Source organism: Branchiostoma belcheri, unplaced genomic scaffold, assembly GCF_001625305.1.
Source record: "Branchiostoma belcheri isolate BF01 breed outbred unplaced genomic scaffold, Haploidv18h27 scaffold5, whole genome shotgun sequence".
Classification (NCBI taxonomy): Eukaryota; Metazoa; Chordata; class Leptocardii; order Amphioxiformes; family Branchiostomatidae; genus Branchiostoma; species Branchiostoma belcheri.
The window spans coordinates 270084-284343 of record NW_017804131.1 but is presented as its reverse complement, the minus strand read 5'-3'; the positions used below and the strand labels follow the sequence as shown (position 1 = coordinate 284343).

At 42.0% G+C, this 14260-nt stretch overlaps 1 protein-coding gene across 1 annotated transcript in view; it reads right to left on the bottom strand.

The window, feature by feature from the left end:
• Positions 1-284: 284 nt before the first annotated feature.
• The window catches only part of LOC109479916 (metabotropic glutamate receptor 2-like), a 24808-nt gene continuing 10832 nt past the window's right edge, over positions 285-14260 (bottom strand). Inside the window, exons 2-7 of the mRNA XM_019781976.1 lie at positions 5562-5648; positions 4765-4993; positions 4351-4478; positions 2819-3236; positions 1276-2505; positions 285-1123 (exon numbers count right to left, since the gene is read on the bottom strand). Of these exons, the coding sequence (XP_019637535.1) occupies positions 285-1123; positions 1276-2505; positions 2819-3236; positions 4351-4478; positions 4765-4993; positions 5562-5648 (2931 nt within the window). The remainder of the gene's footprint in view (positions 1124-1275; positions 2506-2818; positions 3237-4350; positions 4479-4764; positions 4994-5561; positions 5649-14260) is intronic.

Here is a 14260-nt window from a genome sequence, read left to right as displayed (position 1 = left end):
ATCTGTGTACGTGTTGTTTCTAGGTTCTGTTATAACGGACTGATTCTTACTGTTTGAAATGTTGGCTTACAAGCTGTTTGCTTTTTCTGGTCGGCTTTGAAAACCCTTCTGTGAAAGAAGAAGAGAATATCTGCGATCATGCTACACAATGCAATTTTCAGCAAGCAAATAAGGCAAGCTAACCTTTGCCAATAACGTTATGGAAACAAAGGCTAAGGATATCAGATTCAGTTTGCACTACTGAGGTCATTGATGTGAATACAATAATAAAACTATAATCAATACTAACAAGTAGCTTCTTGTATAATGTGACTGAGCTCTGGAGTGCAATTGATGTCCGACTTCTCCTCGAGTGGAAACCCTGACTCTTCCTCTGGTGCGAATTTGATTTCTTCCTGAAGCGCCATCCTGTAGTCTCTGTCCTTTGCTGTGGTGTTGGTCGCCACGCAGTTTGTTTGAGTGTCCTCCTCTGTCTCCGTCTGAGACTCGGAGTTAGCGTCCAGGTCGACAGGAGGATGGTGGTTGGCGATGACCTCCTCTGTTGTTGTTGAACTCCCCGATCCCGAGGGCCCTGCCGTGGAGAGCTCCATACAAACCGAGATCTCGTGTTCCTCGTGAACAGACGCCACAGGGCTGTCGTGAGGAGGGGAGCTCTTCGGAAGATCTGGTTTGCCAGGTTCAGTGTCTGTTTCACCAGGTGGCTGTTGTTCTTCTACTGGGGCTACTTGCGTCTCTTCTTTTGATTTCTCTGGAGTTCTTGCTATGTTTATCTCTATAGTAGGTGGAGCGGCTTCCTCCACGGATTCTTTGTTTTCTATAGTGGAACTCTCTGGAGGAGTGAACTTTCGCGAGCGAAACGCACCACGCTTTCTGACGGTCGTGCCAAGTGGGTTCCTACGAGAGGAACTGGAGGCGACGACGTTCTCTCCGTCTATCGGCATCTTAAACTTCACAGCACGCCGATTACGCCCCCCAGCTGCAGCATTTCTTTCTTCTTTGTCCTTGCTCTTCATAGCTTTGTCCACTAAGGATTTGGCCACGGCTAAGGGAATAGGAGCGCCACAGTTGGGACACATATTCATCTTGGACCTCCGTCTCGCTAGAGCGAGTTCTGTGGCTGTGGCTAAAGAAAACAATGAAGACAATTAAAACCAGTAGAAGCAAGACCAGTTCATGAATCACATCAAAGCTCGTATTTCATAATATTGCAGCGTATTAGCAGTAGAGAATGATACATGTTATAGCTTTGTAAGGTCAACTCACATGACGACTTACTTTCTGAAGTACCCTGCAGTGAGTAGAAGCTCTGTCTTCTGGCGCACGTCATTCTCCTCAGCTTGACGTTCTTCTCTGGATGAAGCACTATGATATGAACCTTTGGTAGGAAGATGCAGGCCAGCGTTACCGCTGCACTCATGCTGATCGTGAAACATATTGTAGCAGTCCTCACTTCAATATTGCTCGCTGTAGTGTAATAGATTGGAACGAACGCCAGCCATATGATGCAGATCGTGTACATGGTGAAACCAATAAACTTTGCTTCGTTGAATGCTTCTGGAATCTTCCTGGTCTTAAATGCGTAAAAAGTACACAGGATAAAGAGGGCTATTGGATAGGCTAATCCTATCATGAAGGAGCCGTCTAGCACGGCGCTACAGACAAGCTGTCCCTGCTCTCGTGACGGGAAGTCTGGCTTCGCGATGGGCGGTGCTGTGAAGAGCAGTATCGCGGAAATGAGAATTTGAACGCCCACTAGTCCTAACGTTATCAGCAGCTGCGACTTGGGACTAATGTAACTTGGTCTCTTGGCTGAACGCTTGGCTCTGTTGAAGATTCTGGCGATCCTGTTGGTCTTGGTGAGCAGTGCGGTGTAACACATCGAGAAGCAGAAGCCGACGCCGACCTGCTGGAGACCGCAGACGAACTTGGACGGTTTGGAAATCAGGACGAAAGTCATGAAGAAACAGCAGTAGATTCCAGCAAACAGCACGTAGCTGAGCTCCCTGCCTGATGCCTTCACTACTGGCGTCTCCGCGTTGTGAATGAAAATGGATAAAATTACGGTCGTGCTGACGATGCCAAATATGGAAAAGGTCATTGGAGCAATTGCCCACGGACTGCTGTGCTGCAAGTAATGCAGGGAGACGTTCAGGCATTGCTTCTTCATCTCGTCTGGGATTTTCCCTTGTTCGCACTCCTCACAGGTGAACTCGTCCACCAAGATGTGGTACTTCTGACACGGGATGCAGATCCAGCAGCACGACGCCTCGTTTTGCAAGCTCTTCATCTCCCCGATGCCGCACTCCTTGCTGCAGAAGGAGTCTGGATACGACTCGTTGTCCAGTCGGAATCGTATCATGCTGACGTTCACGTCGAGTCCCTCACTGTAAGACCCGACCGGCACGTAGTCATACACGCCGTCAGAGACCTGCTGGTAGTTCAGGATCTTGTACCTCGGCGGTCCGTCTCCCACGGCGCTAAACTTAAACTTTTGACCAGTGATTCCTGTAAAATTAGATATGAAGATTCTGTAATGATGCATATAATATGCTTATTTCAAGCTAGAAAAAAGTTCATTCTTCGAAGAAACATTATTAAATAAAGAGCATTAAAAAACACACAGTCATGTGCGATCAGTGTGCCGCACACATGCGTATCTTTGAATCGTCTTACTTTATTTTTGAGATGTAAAGGATTTTTCAAAATGACAGCTTATCATGTAGATCTCGATCTAATTGCTATGCCTGTAGTTTTGAATTGTTTTCCCAATAAAATATTCTAATAAATTATCAGGGTAACATGTGAAGCTAGTATTTACCGGTGAACGAAACGTTCCTGATGAACTCCAGCAGTTCCCTCCCCGTAACCCTCCTCATGTCCTCACACAGCCCGCTCACGTTCTTACAGTACGTCCTGTGCACGTCGTCCAGAGCGTGCGCGAACGCCAGCACTGCGTTCACGATGAACTGCAGCTGCCCGTCCTGCTTGTACCCCGTGTGGGCGTTGATGGAGACGTTGGTGTCGCACGTCTTGTTGACGCTGTCGAAGTGGTAGTTGAAGGGGGTGAGCATGCTGCCGGGCCACTTGCACTGGAAGTGCTCCTCCCACAGCTCGGTGAGCCAGGGGTCCCGCCGGTGGGTGGCCGGGTTCAGGGACGCGAAGTACTCGTCGAATCCCTCTATCTCCTGGGCCATGGGCTGGATGGTGATGGCACCCTCCAGCTCATCCTCTTGTCCCTGACAGAGATATAGTTATTTATTATTTATTAGTTCGGCCTACAACAGCCAGGGTTGACCAACCAGTCGTAGACTATTATTAAGAGTCAACACTGGGAAAATTATAGTACATATTACTAAAATAAAATGAAACTTAATATCCTAGGTACTAAACATCAAGTGCTATAATATACAATCACGTGGGGCTAACCATGAGTTTCGGTATTTTTTCTAATAGCAAAACAGTCCTTTATGTATATAGGAGTGAGAAAAGACGTACCGGTCTCATTTGAGGTCAAATAGAAATGTGCTCGTGTACTCAATAACCATTCAGCTTGCTACGTGTAAAATTACTCTATGCTAACCTCATTGATACTTTTAATGGTACCCGAATCCGCCAAACACCAGCCGACCTACCCCTAACTATGGTTGAGGGGCATTCGACTAGTTTAAAGGAAGCCAAATTCGTGAATATGTGACAAGGGAACCATTCTTAACAAATCGGACAATCATACTTTTATTACAGTACTTGGGGCATGGCCATAGAAGCCATGAAATGTGCCTATAGGCACAATATAGCTGACTAGCAGATATTGTTGCACTTGACCATTAGCCTAAGTGTTATCGAAGGGAAAACATATGGTCGATAGAAATGCTTGACCAGAAGTCGAAGTACCCTGACGGCACCATATGGCTGCATCTCAGGTAATGACGATGTAATGCTCGTTCGGTTGGATGGATGTACTAAAGAATTTGTCTTACTGGGCTCATACAAAAATAAAACATACATATAACAGATAACATGTTAAAAACATACATTTGGCACAAAATGAAATTTACATAATATACAAACGAAAGGAACATAATGTACAAAGTAATCATCGTGTTTACACTAAGTTTGAAGAGTTGGTGTATGGCCTTTTTAAAGGTAGATGAGCTGGAATATGTTTTGATTTGTTGTGATCAGTTGTTCCGAAGGTTGATTGCCCGGTAATAAAATGTTGTCCTTTTACGGTTTGTGTTGGGTTTTGGTAGCAAGAAACTGTTGTTTGACGCTAGTAGCGTTTTATTAAAACTTATATATGATCCGCGATATCTGCATGAATAACAACATATTTTCAGTTTCAGTGTTTACCTGTGCTGGAGACTGCCGACTGCTCCAGCCATCACTGCCTATCCACACATACCGCCCTGCAGTGTTAGCACGCTTGGCAGCCCGCATCAACTCAGCAGCGTCCTGGTCAGTACCATACACAATCACCACTGAAACGACACCAAACGCTTCCGTAAGCTACTTCATCTTTTATTGATTTATTTATCTATGATGATTTTCCCTATGTGAGTAGTGAACGGCAAGATGTAACAAGTGTTAAAGGTGTATAACAGGTTGCGAATCTGAGACCCACACACTTGAGGCATCCGTCTTTTTCAGTGTCACCACATTGTATAACATTACCATTTATCAAATCGCTACATCTGCATGCTGGCTGGCACCAAGAGTATACGAATTACAAGAAATTTGCTTGTGCTATTGACTACGTTGTCTCACCTCTTACGGTGTCTTTGGTCCCGAGATCTTTCATAATGTCGTTGAAACACTCGCTACTGGCCATCTGCGAATCTCGTGGGAACTTCAAGGCCAAGTAAATGCAGATGCCTCTTCTCTCAGCCTCCGCCTTAAGCTGTGACAGCCCCTGCTGACCGTAGTTAGAATCCTCGTACACCACGGAGATGTAGGTCCAGTTGAAGGTGGTCACAATGTCCATGATTGCTCTAGCCTGAGGAATGTTTTGTTAATGCAGATTTGAAACTATTTCTTTATTGTTTCTCAAATCCAAACACGCATTGGCAGGGGAGGGCAAAGATATGAATTGCGGGACTTTGTCACAACAATATTGTCTCACATAGCCATGTACATAAACTGTGATGAAGACTGCAAATACAATATAATACAACGCAGCCATTATAGAACCGTATATTAACTGGTTGCAGTACTCTGCAATTCTGAGTATCGTAAAGCGTTGATTATCAATTGTCAAAGTGTACATGCCTTGCGAACATAAGGCATAAATGCAGTCCCATCGGAATTATTGCATGTATGCGTAGCTCGTTTTATAACATGATATAACCATTAGATTTTCTCAAGTGGCACATAGTTGTTACTCTGCTTACCAGAGAGATAAATTATTTTCGTGACCTGCATTTAGTGACAAGGACTCCCAGGTGTTGCCAGATCCCTATCCCCGTGTTTTATATGCAAAGACCGAATCCAAGGGCAACAGAAATCTTTGAAGTCAACGTTAATTTTGTGCATGCATAAAATTCCTTTCGAAGTATCTTTCTCACCTGAAATTCATCAGACGGAACAGTTCGTGAAAAGTAGGGGAACCGTTTCTTGATGCTCAGCTCAGGGCTGGTGGACCAGTAGCTGATCTGCAAATACAATACAACATAAGGATTATTTATAGCATATATATACATATTTATAGCAGATATAGCCTCGTGGCAACAGCAAATGGCACTGCAAAGAGATAACCAGTTTGTAGTCCTAAGAGCGTCTCTGACACGATTAATGTATATAGCCCTTGGAGTAGATGACGAGATCGCAGACATTCTAGAAAGTCTACATCTGTTGACTGATAGATGTGTACGTGTCCATTGACCATGGACAGAAGTTCTCTTTTTCTTTCAAGACATAATATATGCCCCTCTTTGCGGATATAGCAGTCACCAATCCGTTTTCTTGAAGATGATGACCGTAAGGTTCCAAAAGCAGCAGATCGTATCAATCTCATTACACAAACGCTATTTATTTATTTATTTATTTATTTGTTTATTTATGAAGATTTACCACATTTGTGGAAGGATTGACATAACAGGTGACTATCACCTTTTCAAAGATGTCAACCCCGAGACCAGACTGTAAGGTTTGAACCACTCACACCGGGAAGGTCCCCTACTCTTTTCGATAAGTGCGGTGGGTTCTTTAACGTGCGTGGGGTATGGCTCTCCCAAACACGGGACCTCCATTTAACGTCCTATCCGAGGGACGTCCCTAGCCTAAGCTAGGTACTCATTTTCACCTGAGTGAAGTGAGGAAAGTCGTGTAAAGTGCCTTTCCCAAGGGCACAAGATCGGTGACATGGGCAGGGTTCGAACCCGCGACCTCTCAGGTGTGAGCCGAACGCGCTACCGACTGCGCCACACGACCCCACGTCGTAGCTAACGGCTATTATAGCATTATGGCACTAAAGCGCTTCACATTCCCCCAAGCACATATATAAATCAGCATCTGTATAATCTTGAACGACAAGAATTTATAACCGTGGACTAAAAGCTGTAAAAGTTGGCTCGAGATCGTGCCTGTTTTGTCGTTCATGACACGCTCCTTCTGATCGATCACCGTGGCATGGCGCCCTATCTAGGAAATTAAACAGCAGTCGATGGAACCATAACCACCGTGCTTAGCCACATAAAATGTTTCAACCATGCAGCAACGCAATATGTCACTGGCACTGGAACGGACGATAGATCATAGATACAACTTATTGAGAGGTCATTAGAGTCACATCTAAGCACTGGTATCGACCGTAGACGCTCGGCATCGGAACATTATCCAACCGTTTCATCTAGATCTGTGACCGTATTCTCACAATCGAATTTTGGCACTTATATATACGTCTTATCTGTGAGTTTTGGAAGCTATCATTGTAATAACATGAGTGTCTCTGCATCTTGATCAACCCAATGTTGCTTTGTATGCCATCCCTGCACTTAGATTGACAATACTAGAGGCTATGTAAATTTGCATCTTGTAATCCTGCAATACTACAATTTTTTCAATATCAGTTTGGCTTGCATAACTGAAGCATCCATTGATAGAAATTTCACAAGGCCCCTGAGACAGGCACAGATTACCTTTAGTTAGGACCCGTCCTGCATACCAACAAGCATTCGTATTATAAACCTGATAAAGAATAGAGGCAATAACGATGCCCCAGTCTCTCATAAAACGCTAATGGTAGACCAGATACTATATGAGTAAAATAACTAAGGCTGTAACAACGGACAGGCAGATGCTTTCGGCCATTACTGGATAATAAAATGGAAACAGGCCATTTGCTAGAGTGGGCACCAGGTAAATTATGTAGTGTGGATTCTTTCAAGCCATAACAAGATATAATACATGTCATGTGACAGAGGCCATGTGTCAAAACTGAACACTCATGGATAAGCTCAAACAATTGGGCTATCTTCCGACATAACTGCACACCAAATCGATGTAGCTACACTAGAGTTACAAGTGCAGAAACACAAATAGCTTCTTTCACAATAAATTGCCCGGCTCACAGTGAGTTCTCATTGCATATAATCAATAGAGGGTAACCTCTACTTGAGCCCGATAGCACGGGAGACTAGCCAAACTGAAAAGAACAGTTTCCATATTTTCTTGTGATTGCTTCAACTTGGTGAGACTGCGCTGTATCAGCAGTGGGCTGATGTTGCTGTAGGAATACAAAACATTTATGTATACTACGTTTTGCTGATGCTAAAAAACGCACCTGTCTTGGGTCTCATAATGTAACCCTCCCCTGTCCGTTTAATAGTCACCTGGTCGCGCCATTAGATTAACATGAGTACCTCAACCTTTCCACATTACCTTTATCGAGTCACGGAAAAGCCTGGCGAGGGATAGTAATTTATTTTGAGCCTTGGGACCAGCCAATATTTGTTCTTGACACTGTGCATCATACCCAAATCAAAATCAATATGCGAGTGTGAAATAGTGCACACAAATGTCGGAATGCACATATTGTAAAACATTTTCCTACCTGTACCGTAAATCTAGATACCAGTAGGTAATCCAAACTTTATTCTTTGACTTTTTGTATTCAAATATAGAACGAAAAATTCATAACGCATTTTGTTCACTTATTTTATGGTGATGCCCTTTCTTACCTAAAGCAACAGTTGTAAATAATGAGGGATTTAACCAGTACTTCTCTTGCTGTATGAACGGATCAAATACTGCAGCATGAGTGATCTTCCAAACGCGTTTTCGTCGATCAGAGTTAACGCTTTCGGGCGTCTTGCAGATCAGAAGGCAATATTTGCACAGCACATTATACATTTTACCTTATTCAATGACCATAATCATACATCAAGAAGTCGCATTGCATATCTTTCTATGAAAGTTGTGTACGTGCCGTACATGTTCAACTTACTTTTTCTCATTTAAGATAAGCTAACTGCTCAATGTGTTATGGAACAGGCATCATTTATCGTAAATGTCATTTTGGAATTTCAATTTCCTTTACGTTACTTGGAATCAACTATAATCAACAGCATGGTAGTAAGATTCCATTAGACTTGCTTAAAATAATATTTGTCCTGGTCAGTCGTGGTAAGGAGCTACATAATTTCACAGCACTAACTATGGAGTGAATCAGATATATAGGATCATATCGTGAATGTTGTTTAAAGTTGTCCAGTATGCGAATACAGTGATTGAGTGATTCAAAATCCTTGACCGACATATCTTTGAGAAGAAATATCTGAATAGCTTAGAACACCAAGTAACTATGATAATTAATAAACTATTTAGAGAATCCTTACTGCACCGAGCCCCAAAGAAACGTTCTAAAAGCCTCTTTCTTCAAAGCTGAGGTTGAGCACCACCCACCTAATGGTAGCAGTGAGGGCACGGGTACAGATGTGAGTAGGGAGGCTTTTTGGCTAGACATGAAAGCCGTTTACACATTAAGCTGCTGGTATACATCCATCATGATGCTGGGATCACCAAGGGGAACTGACGGGGAAGCACGACTTCATTCCAGCACAAAACACAAACTGTGTTCGCCATGGATCAGAATTGTCGTGACAGAAGGGACTAACATCACATCCAAAATCATATTCAGTTGCTTGAGTAACTGCTTTTTGGTGTAACATCACATAACCATCTCTTCGCTTCGGTTTGCACATGAATGACTATCAGTTACAGCAATCAGTGTATGGACACATTTTGGCTGTGAAACTATTGTCAACGTTTCGCATCTGGTCACCATTGCCCGTAGGCTAATTGCAAGTACATGTAACATGAAAAGAAAGGATGGACAATGGATAACAATATAGTATGTGACTACTAAACACTACATTCAAACCTATTGGGTTCGACTTCTTTTTCTGAGACAGTGGAAGACGAATTATTCCACTTTTTTCTATACTGTGTGGGTTTTGTGATGAGAGTAGTTTCCTTTTTGTCTACAAACGTGGAGAACTTGGAACGTGGGATGGAATTTGGTGGTACTTATTTCGTAATCGAGATAATTCTAAATGTAACAACGTATTGTGTTCTCATCACTCTCAAATGGAATCAATTTCATTTTATGAGCCTCAAGAAGGAACAATCAGTAGTCCCACGGCAGCCATTTCCGCCTGCGTCTTTATACGACACGCTCTTCGAACATATGCTTTATCTATACATTGTAAATCATATAACCGTTCATAAAAACATTTATTTCCTTGGGAATACCTTTGAAAATGATTTGCACACCAGCCAACCTATCTGGTTGAGCTGCTTCACGTTAATGTCTCCACAGTGAGAATTATCAGATGTAGACTCGGTTATGTTTTTCAACAGATACATTTGGCTTTTGAGGTATGTCATGCCCAGGGCTGACGTTATATGTGGACATGATATAGTCGAAAATTGTCTCTTTTAATGTGCTTACCGTTCCCCTGCTCTGTGCGACACTTTCAACTGCAGCATTTCTAAAGACGATTTTGAAAGACATTTAGGCCCCAGAAAGTAAATTCTATGGATGACATCCTGCGCGGATTCCGGACTTCAAATCTAATGCGAGCGGGCGAAAAAAACAACACGGGCCGAAAAAACAAGGTTCCTACATTTTAAAATTTTGTCTCAAACATTGTACAAATGGTTTTGATTGAGTGGGAACATCACATATACACAGCCAGCATCCCATATCACTACATCAAAGAAAGTAACAAAACATTAAATCACAGCCTCTTCTTGTGTCATCCCCTAGTTATCTGCCATCCACCTTCCGGCATGGCAACAGTCATCTTTACCCATTTTCGGCATGTTGACAACTGTCAGAAGGCAACAAAGTTTCTCTTTTTTTCCAAAATCAGGCGAAAATTAATGCGCGCGCTGATGTCATTCATAAAAATTAGTTGCTGTGGCCTTATTTGCCTCCTTGAAACTGGCAAATGCATGCAACATCACTGTAAACGCACTATAAGCAGCTAAGACGCCTACTAGACATAACGTTTCTCTGCAAAGTCAACTTTGTAATCCTTGAGGCGTTTTGGATGTTGGTTACAACGCCAATAAGTAGTTACTCCGCAGACTCACGGTAGTGTATAGTCCTTCTAATGGGCCAAGCCACTTTAGATAGCATAACGTCTGCTATGATGAAAGCGGGGGATCAACAAAAATGGAGTCTCCAAACTTTCAGGTTCCAGAAGAGACACGTCCTGGCCTGGCATCACGAAAATAGTTCCGCAATCTTCCACGGTGATGGGATCAATATCGACCGAGGTCAGTGGTTAGGGTCAGCACATCAACCGACGGTCCAGCGCATTTTTACCCCCGCCTTAATTCCAGACAGCCACAGCGTGCCCGATTGCATCGTAATGTCCACACCAGAGGCAATGGTAAAAACAGAAATCTTATCTTCTCTCCGTTTTCAAACAAAGTTGTACGGAGGCACGTTCTCTTTGATATGGCTGGTTTCCAAATTCCTAGGATGGATACCAGACATCTAACAATTTTGCTAGATTTGCCCGCCACTATGTGTAGTACTTTATGTTGTTTGATAAAACTACAACTATTTCACACTTACATTAATTTTAAAAGATTATCAATTTGATGTAGAAACATCAAATGTCTAGCAACGACCCTATTGTTGTCAATGGCGTTGACTTATTCTATTTTATAACCGTTCTCTCACTCTCCGGTAGTTTTACTTCCCCTTCATCAAAGGGGTCTAGTTGTCTTCGTCAGAAGGACTATGAAATTGTCTCGCCGGAGTGTGGGGAACTGCGGATTTTGCGATATAACTCTGGAAGGCATGACTCGACGTCCATGATTTTTGGCAGGCAGATTACCTTTGTTGAGGCCGAAGTCAAGTACAACTTTCGGCTTCGTGGGGGGTCCTTGCGTCACGTAGGTGCACCTTTTGTGTTTGTGGCTTGTTAGCAAAATAACTCAAGTATTTGTAAAATGTTGATTATAATTCTTGGTGTGGTGCTTACTATTGTCGGTACCAAGGTTAAGTTCGTTACTGAGCTTCGTGGGGGGTTTCGTTGTGACTACAGGGGGCATTTTGTTAATGTTTCTTGTGAGCAGGATAACTTTTGTATGTGTGGATGGAAGTTAATGAAATTTGATAGGCATGTTACTGTGGTGGTCCCCAAGATTGAGTTCAAAGATGAGAGTCATGGAGGTCGTTATGTCCCCGTAATAGATCTTTTGTGTTTGTTCCTTTGTTTGTTTGTAGTTCAAGTACCGATGTGGCATGAGTCTAGATTTTTGTATGGTGTAAAGGTATTGTAATATAGATTTTGTGGTGTAAGTTTGAACTCTTTTGTTTTATAGGAATGTGGAAAAGAAGTTATCTTGTTCTTATTATTTGTTGTTCTGGTGTTGTCTTGTATGTAGGTCAACCTTCTGGCCAATTAGAGTAGGACAGCTGTGTTGGTTGTGCTCTGTCTTTTATGTAGGTCATCGACCTTATGGCCAGAACAGCTGTCAGTACTAGCTGTCCATGTTATTTGTCCTATTTGGTATTTAGTTTTCTGTCCCTTTTTTCTTCTATTGGTTGGTTATAGGCAGTAAGCCTCGTTTGCATAGGATATTTGTGCTATATATAACTTATAAGTGTTGTGTGTGCTATCGATGAGCTAGGTTACAGGTCTCAACAGTATTTCTTTAATGGTGGAGTTTCCTTGGATTTCTCGGTGTGGAGACCTCAACTATAGGGTATGTGTTTAAGTTGCGTTTTCCAGTAGTATACCTTGCGTACTAACAGTGAAACGTCAAGAGGTCGGCGTTACTTTGCGTCGCAATATGTAGGATAATGCGTTATGAAAGGTTAAAAAAATCCAAATTTCTCGGGGTGTATATTCCCGGACCCGTTTTATTGCTTGCGCTTCGGCGCCTGGCGCCTGATGCGTCCTTGCAAAGTATAGGCGCTTTCGTAGACACATTTGGCCGGCCAGGGAACACTAGTGTAAACTTGTTGTCTTATTCAGAAAGACTATGGAATTGTCTCGCCGCATTGTGGGTGACTGCGGATTTAGTGGAATAACCATGGAAGGCATAATTCGACGTCCATGATTTTTGGCAGGCAGATTACCGTTGTTGCCAATGTTGAGTGCATATTCTGGGCTTTGTGGGGGGTTCGTACGGCATGTTAGTGCACCTTTTGTGTTTGTGGCTTGTGAGCAAAATAACTTTTGTATATGTAAATTGATATTTATCATTTTTGGTGGACAGGTTACTATTATTGAGACCAATTTTAAGTTTGTAAATGGGCTTCGTGGGGTCCCTACGTCACTGCAGCGCACCTTTTGTGTTTAAAAATAATGACCAACGTCTGCTTGGAGACAGCTGCATTGGGAACCCCATAATGGGATGGGATCAAATAACATTTAATGAGGGATTGTTCATTATAACTTCAGCTGGAGGAGGAAAAGTTGGACATGCGTCAGGTTATTTCATACGCCCACACGAAGTAATTGTTATGGATGACGTCCACTGGAGACCTGTGTGCCTGTAAAATCTGGCAAACTCTTTCAGGGTGTCCGTAGCATAAAAAAGGGAGTACAGAGATTCTTTTACCTTAGACTACATTGGTTATTAAAACGTAAAAATAAACATGTTCATTTCTGTAGAACAACGTACATCTGACGAAGACATGAGATCTCCGACCTCTAGTTTCTAATTTAAAGAATATATGAGAAAACTATTCTCTGCTGTTAGATAATATATCACTTTCTTAAAAGGGTTAAAACATTTTGTGGAAATGTAATATCTGTAATTAATTTTGTGCTTATCTGGAGACCTGGTCACATTAATAAAGAGAAAAATTATTAAAAATGGAAGTGAGAAAAAAGTAAACGGCATATTCTTTTTTATTCAATAAACGAAAATAAATAGGACACTAAGATTTCTTCATGAACACCATGTTGCTTCTACCCCATCTCTTCTTGAAGGTCAGAAAAGAACAATGCTTTCCGTCTATTTTACAGTCAAACATGCACGCTTTCCGTCAAGACGTAAAGCAGTAGAAGATGAGAAGAATGTTGAATACAGGCGTCTAAGCTAGACGGAATGAATCTGATGAAAGAAGTAAAAGCTGTGACTCAATTCTGTATCCGGCTGTAACGCAACCCAGACTTTTTTTATTCTTACAATTTCATCCGTTGTTAAGATTGATCAATAAAGGATAGGATATTCCCATATTTAGAAATTATCTATAGAAATTTAAAAAAAGAAAATACGAAAAAAAGAGTCCTGCATATACAGAAATGTTTGTCAAAAAAAGGCAAACGGGCAAAATGTATTTGGTTTGATATTGATAATATCATAAACCGGATTCGCAGACATCCCTACCACAATAAAACTTTCGGTTATTGATATCAATCTTCAAATATAAAAGAAGATGATATAATTATTACATTGCAAATGCAAAGCAAATTCCATTACAGACTGAATACTCTAGAAACATGTACGTATCATCCCATCAAAAAAAGATACATTCCATACCTTTCTTTTAATTCGAAAACACCAAAATTGTCTGACACAGAAAATATAAGTGTACGGGGAAAATCCTTAAAGAGGAACTTAATATTGCTCTGCCACAACTAAAAAAAACTATAAATCTCCAAAAGGGCTTGGGTTGACAACAGAAATTTATGAGCACTCCTGACAATACCCAGAATAAGACCGCAAATTATGTCACTAGCAAAGGCAAACTGAGGTGAGGCGTGATCCAGTTAATCCCCAAAAGACAGAT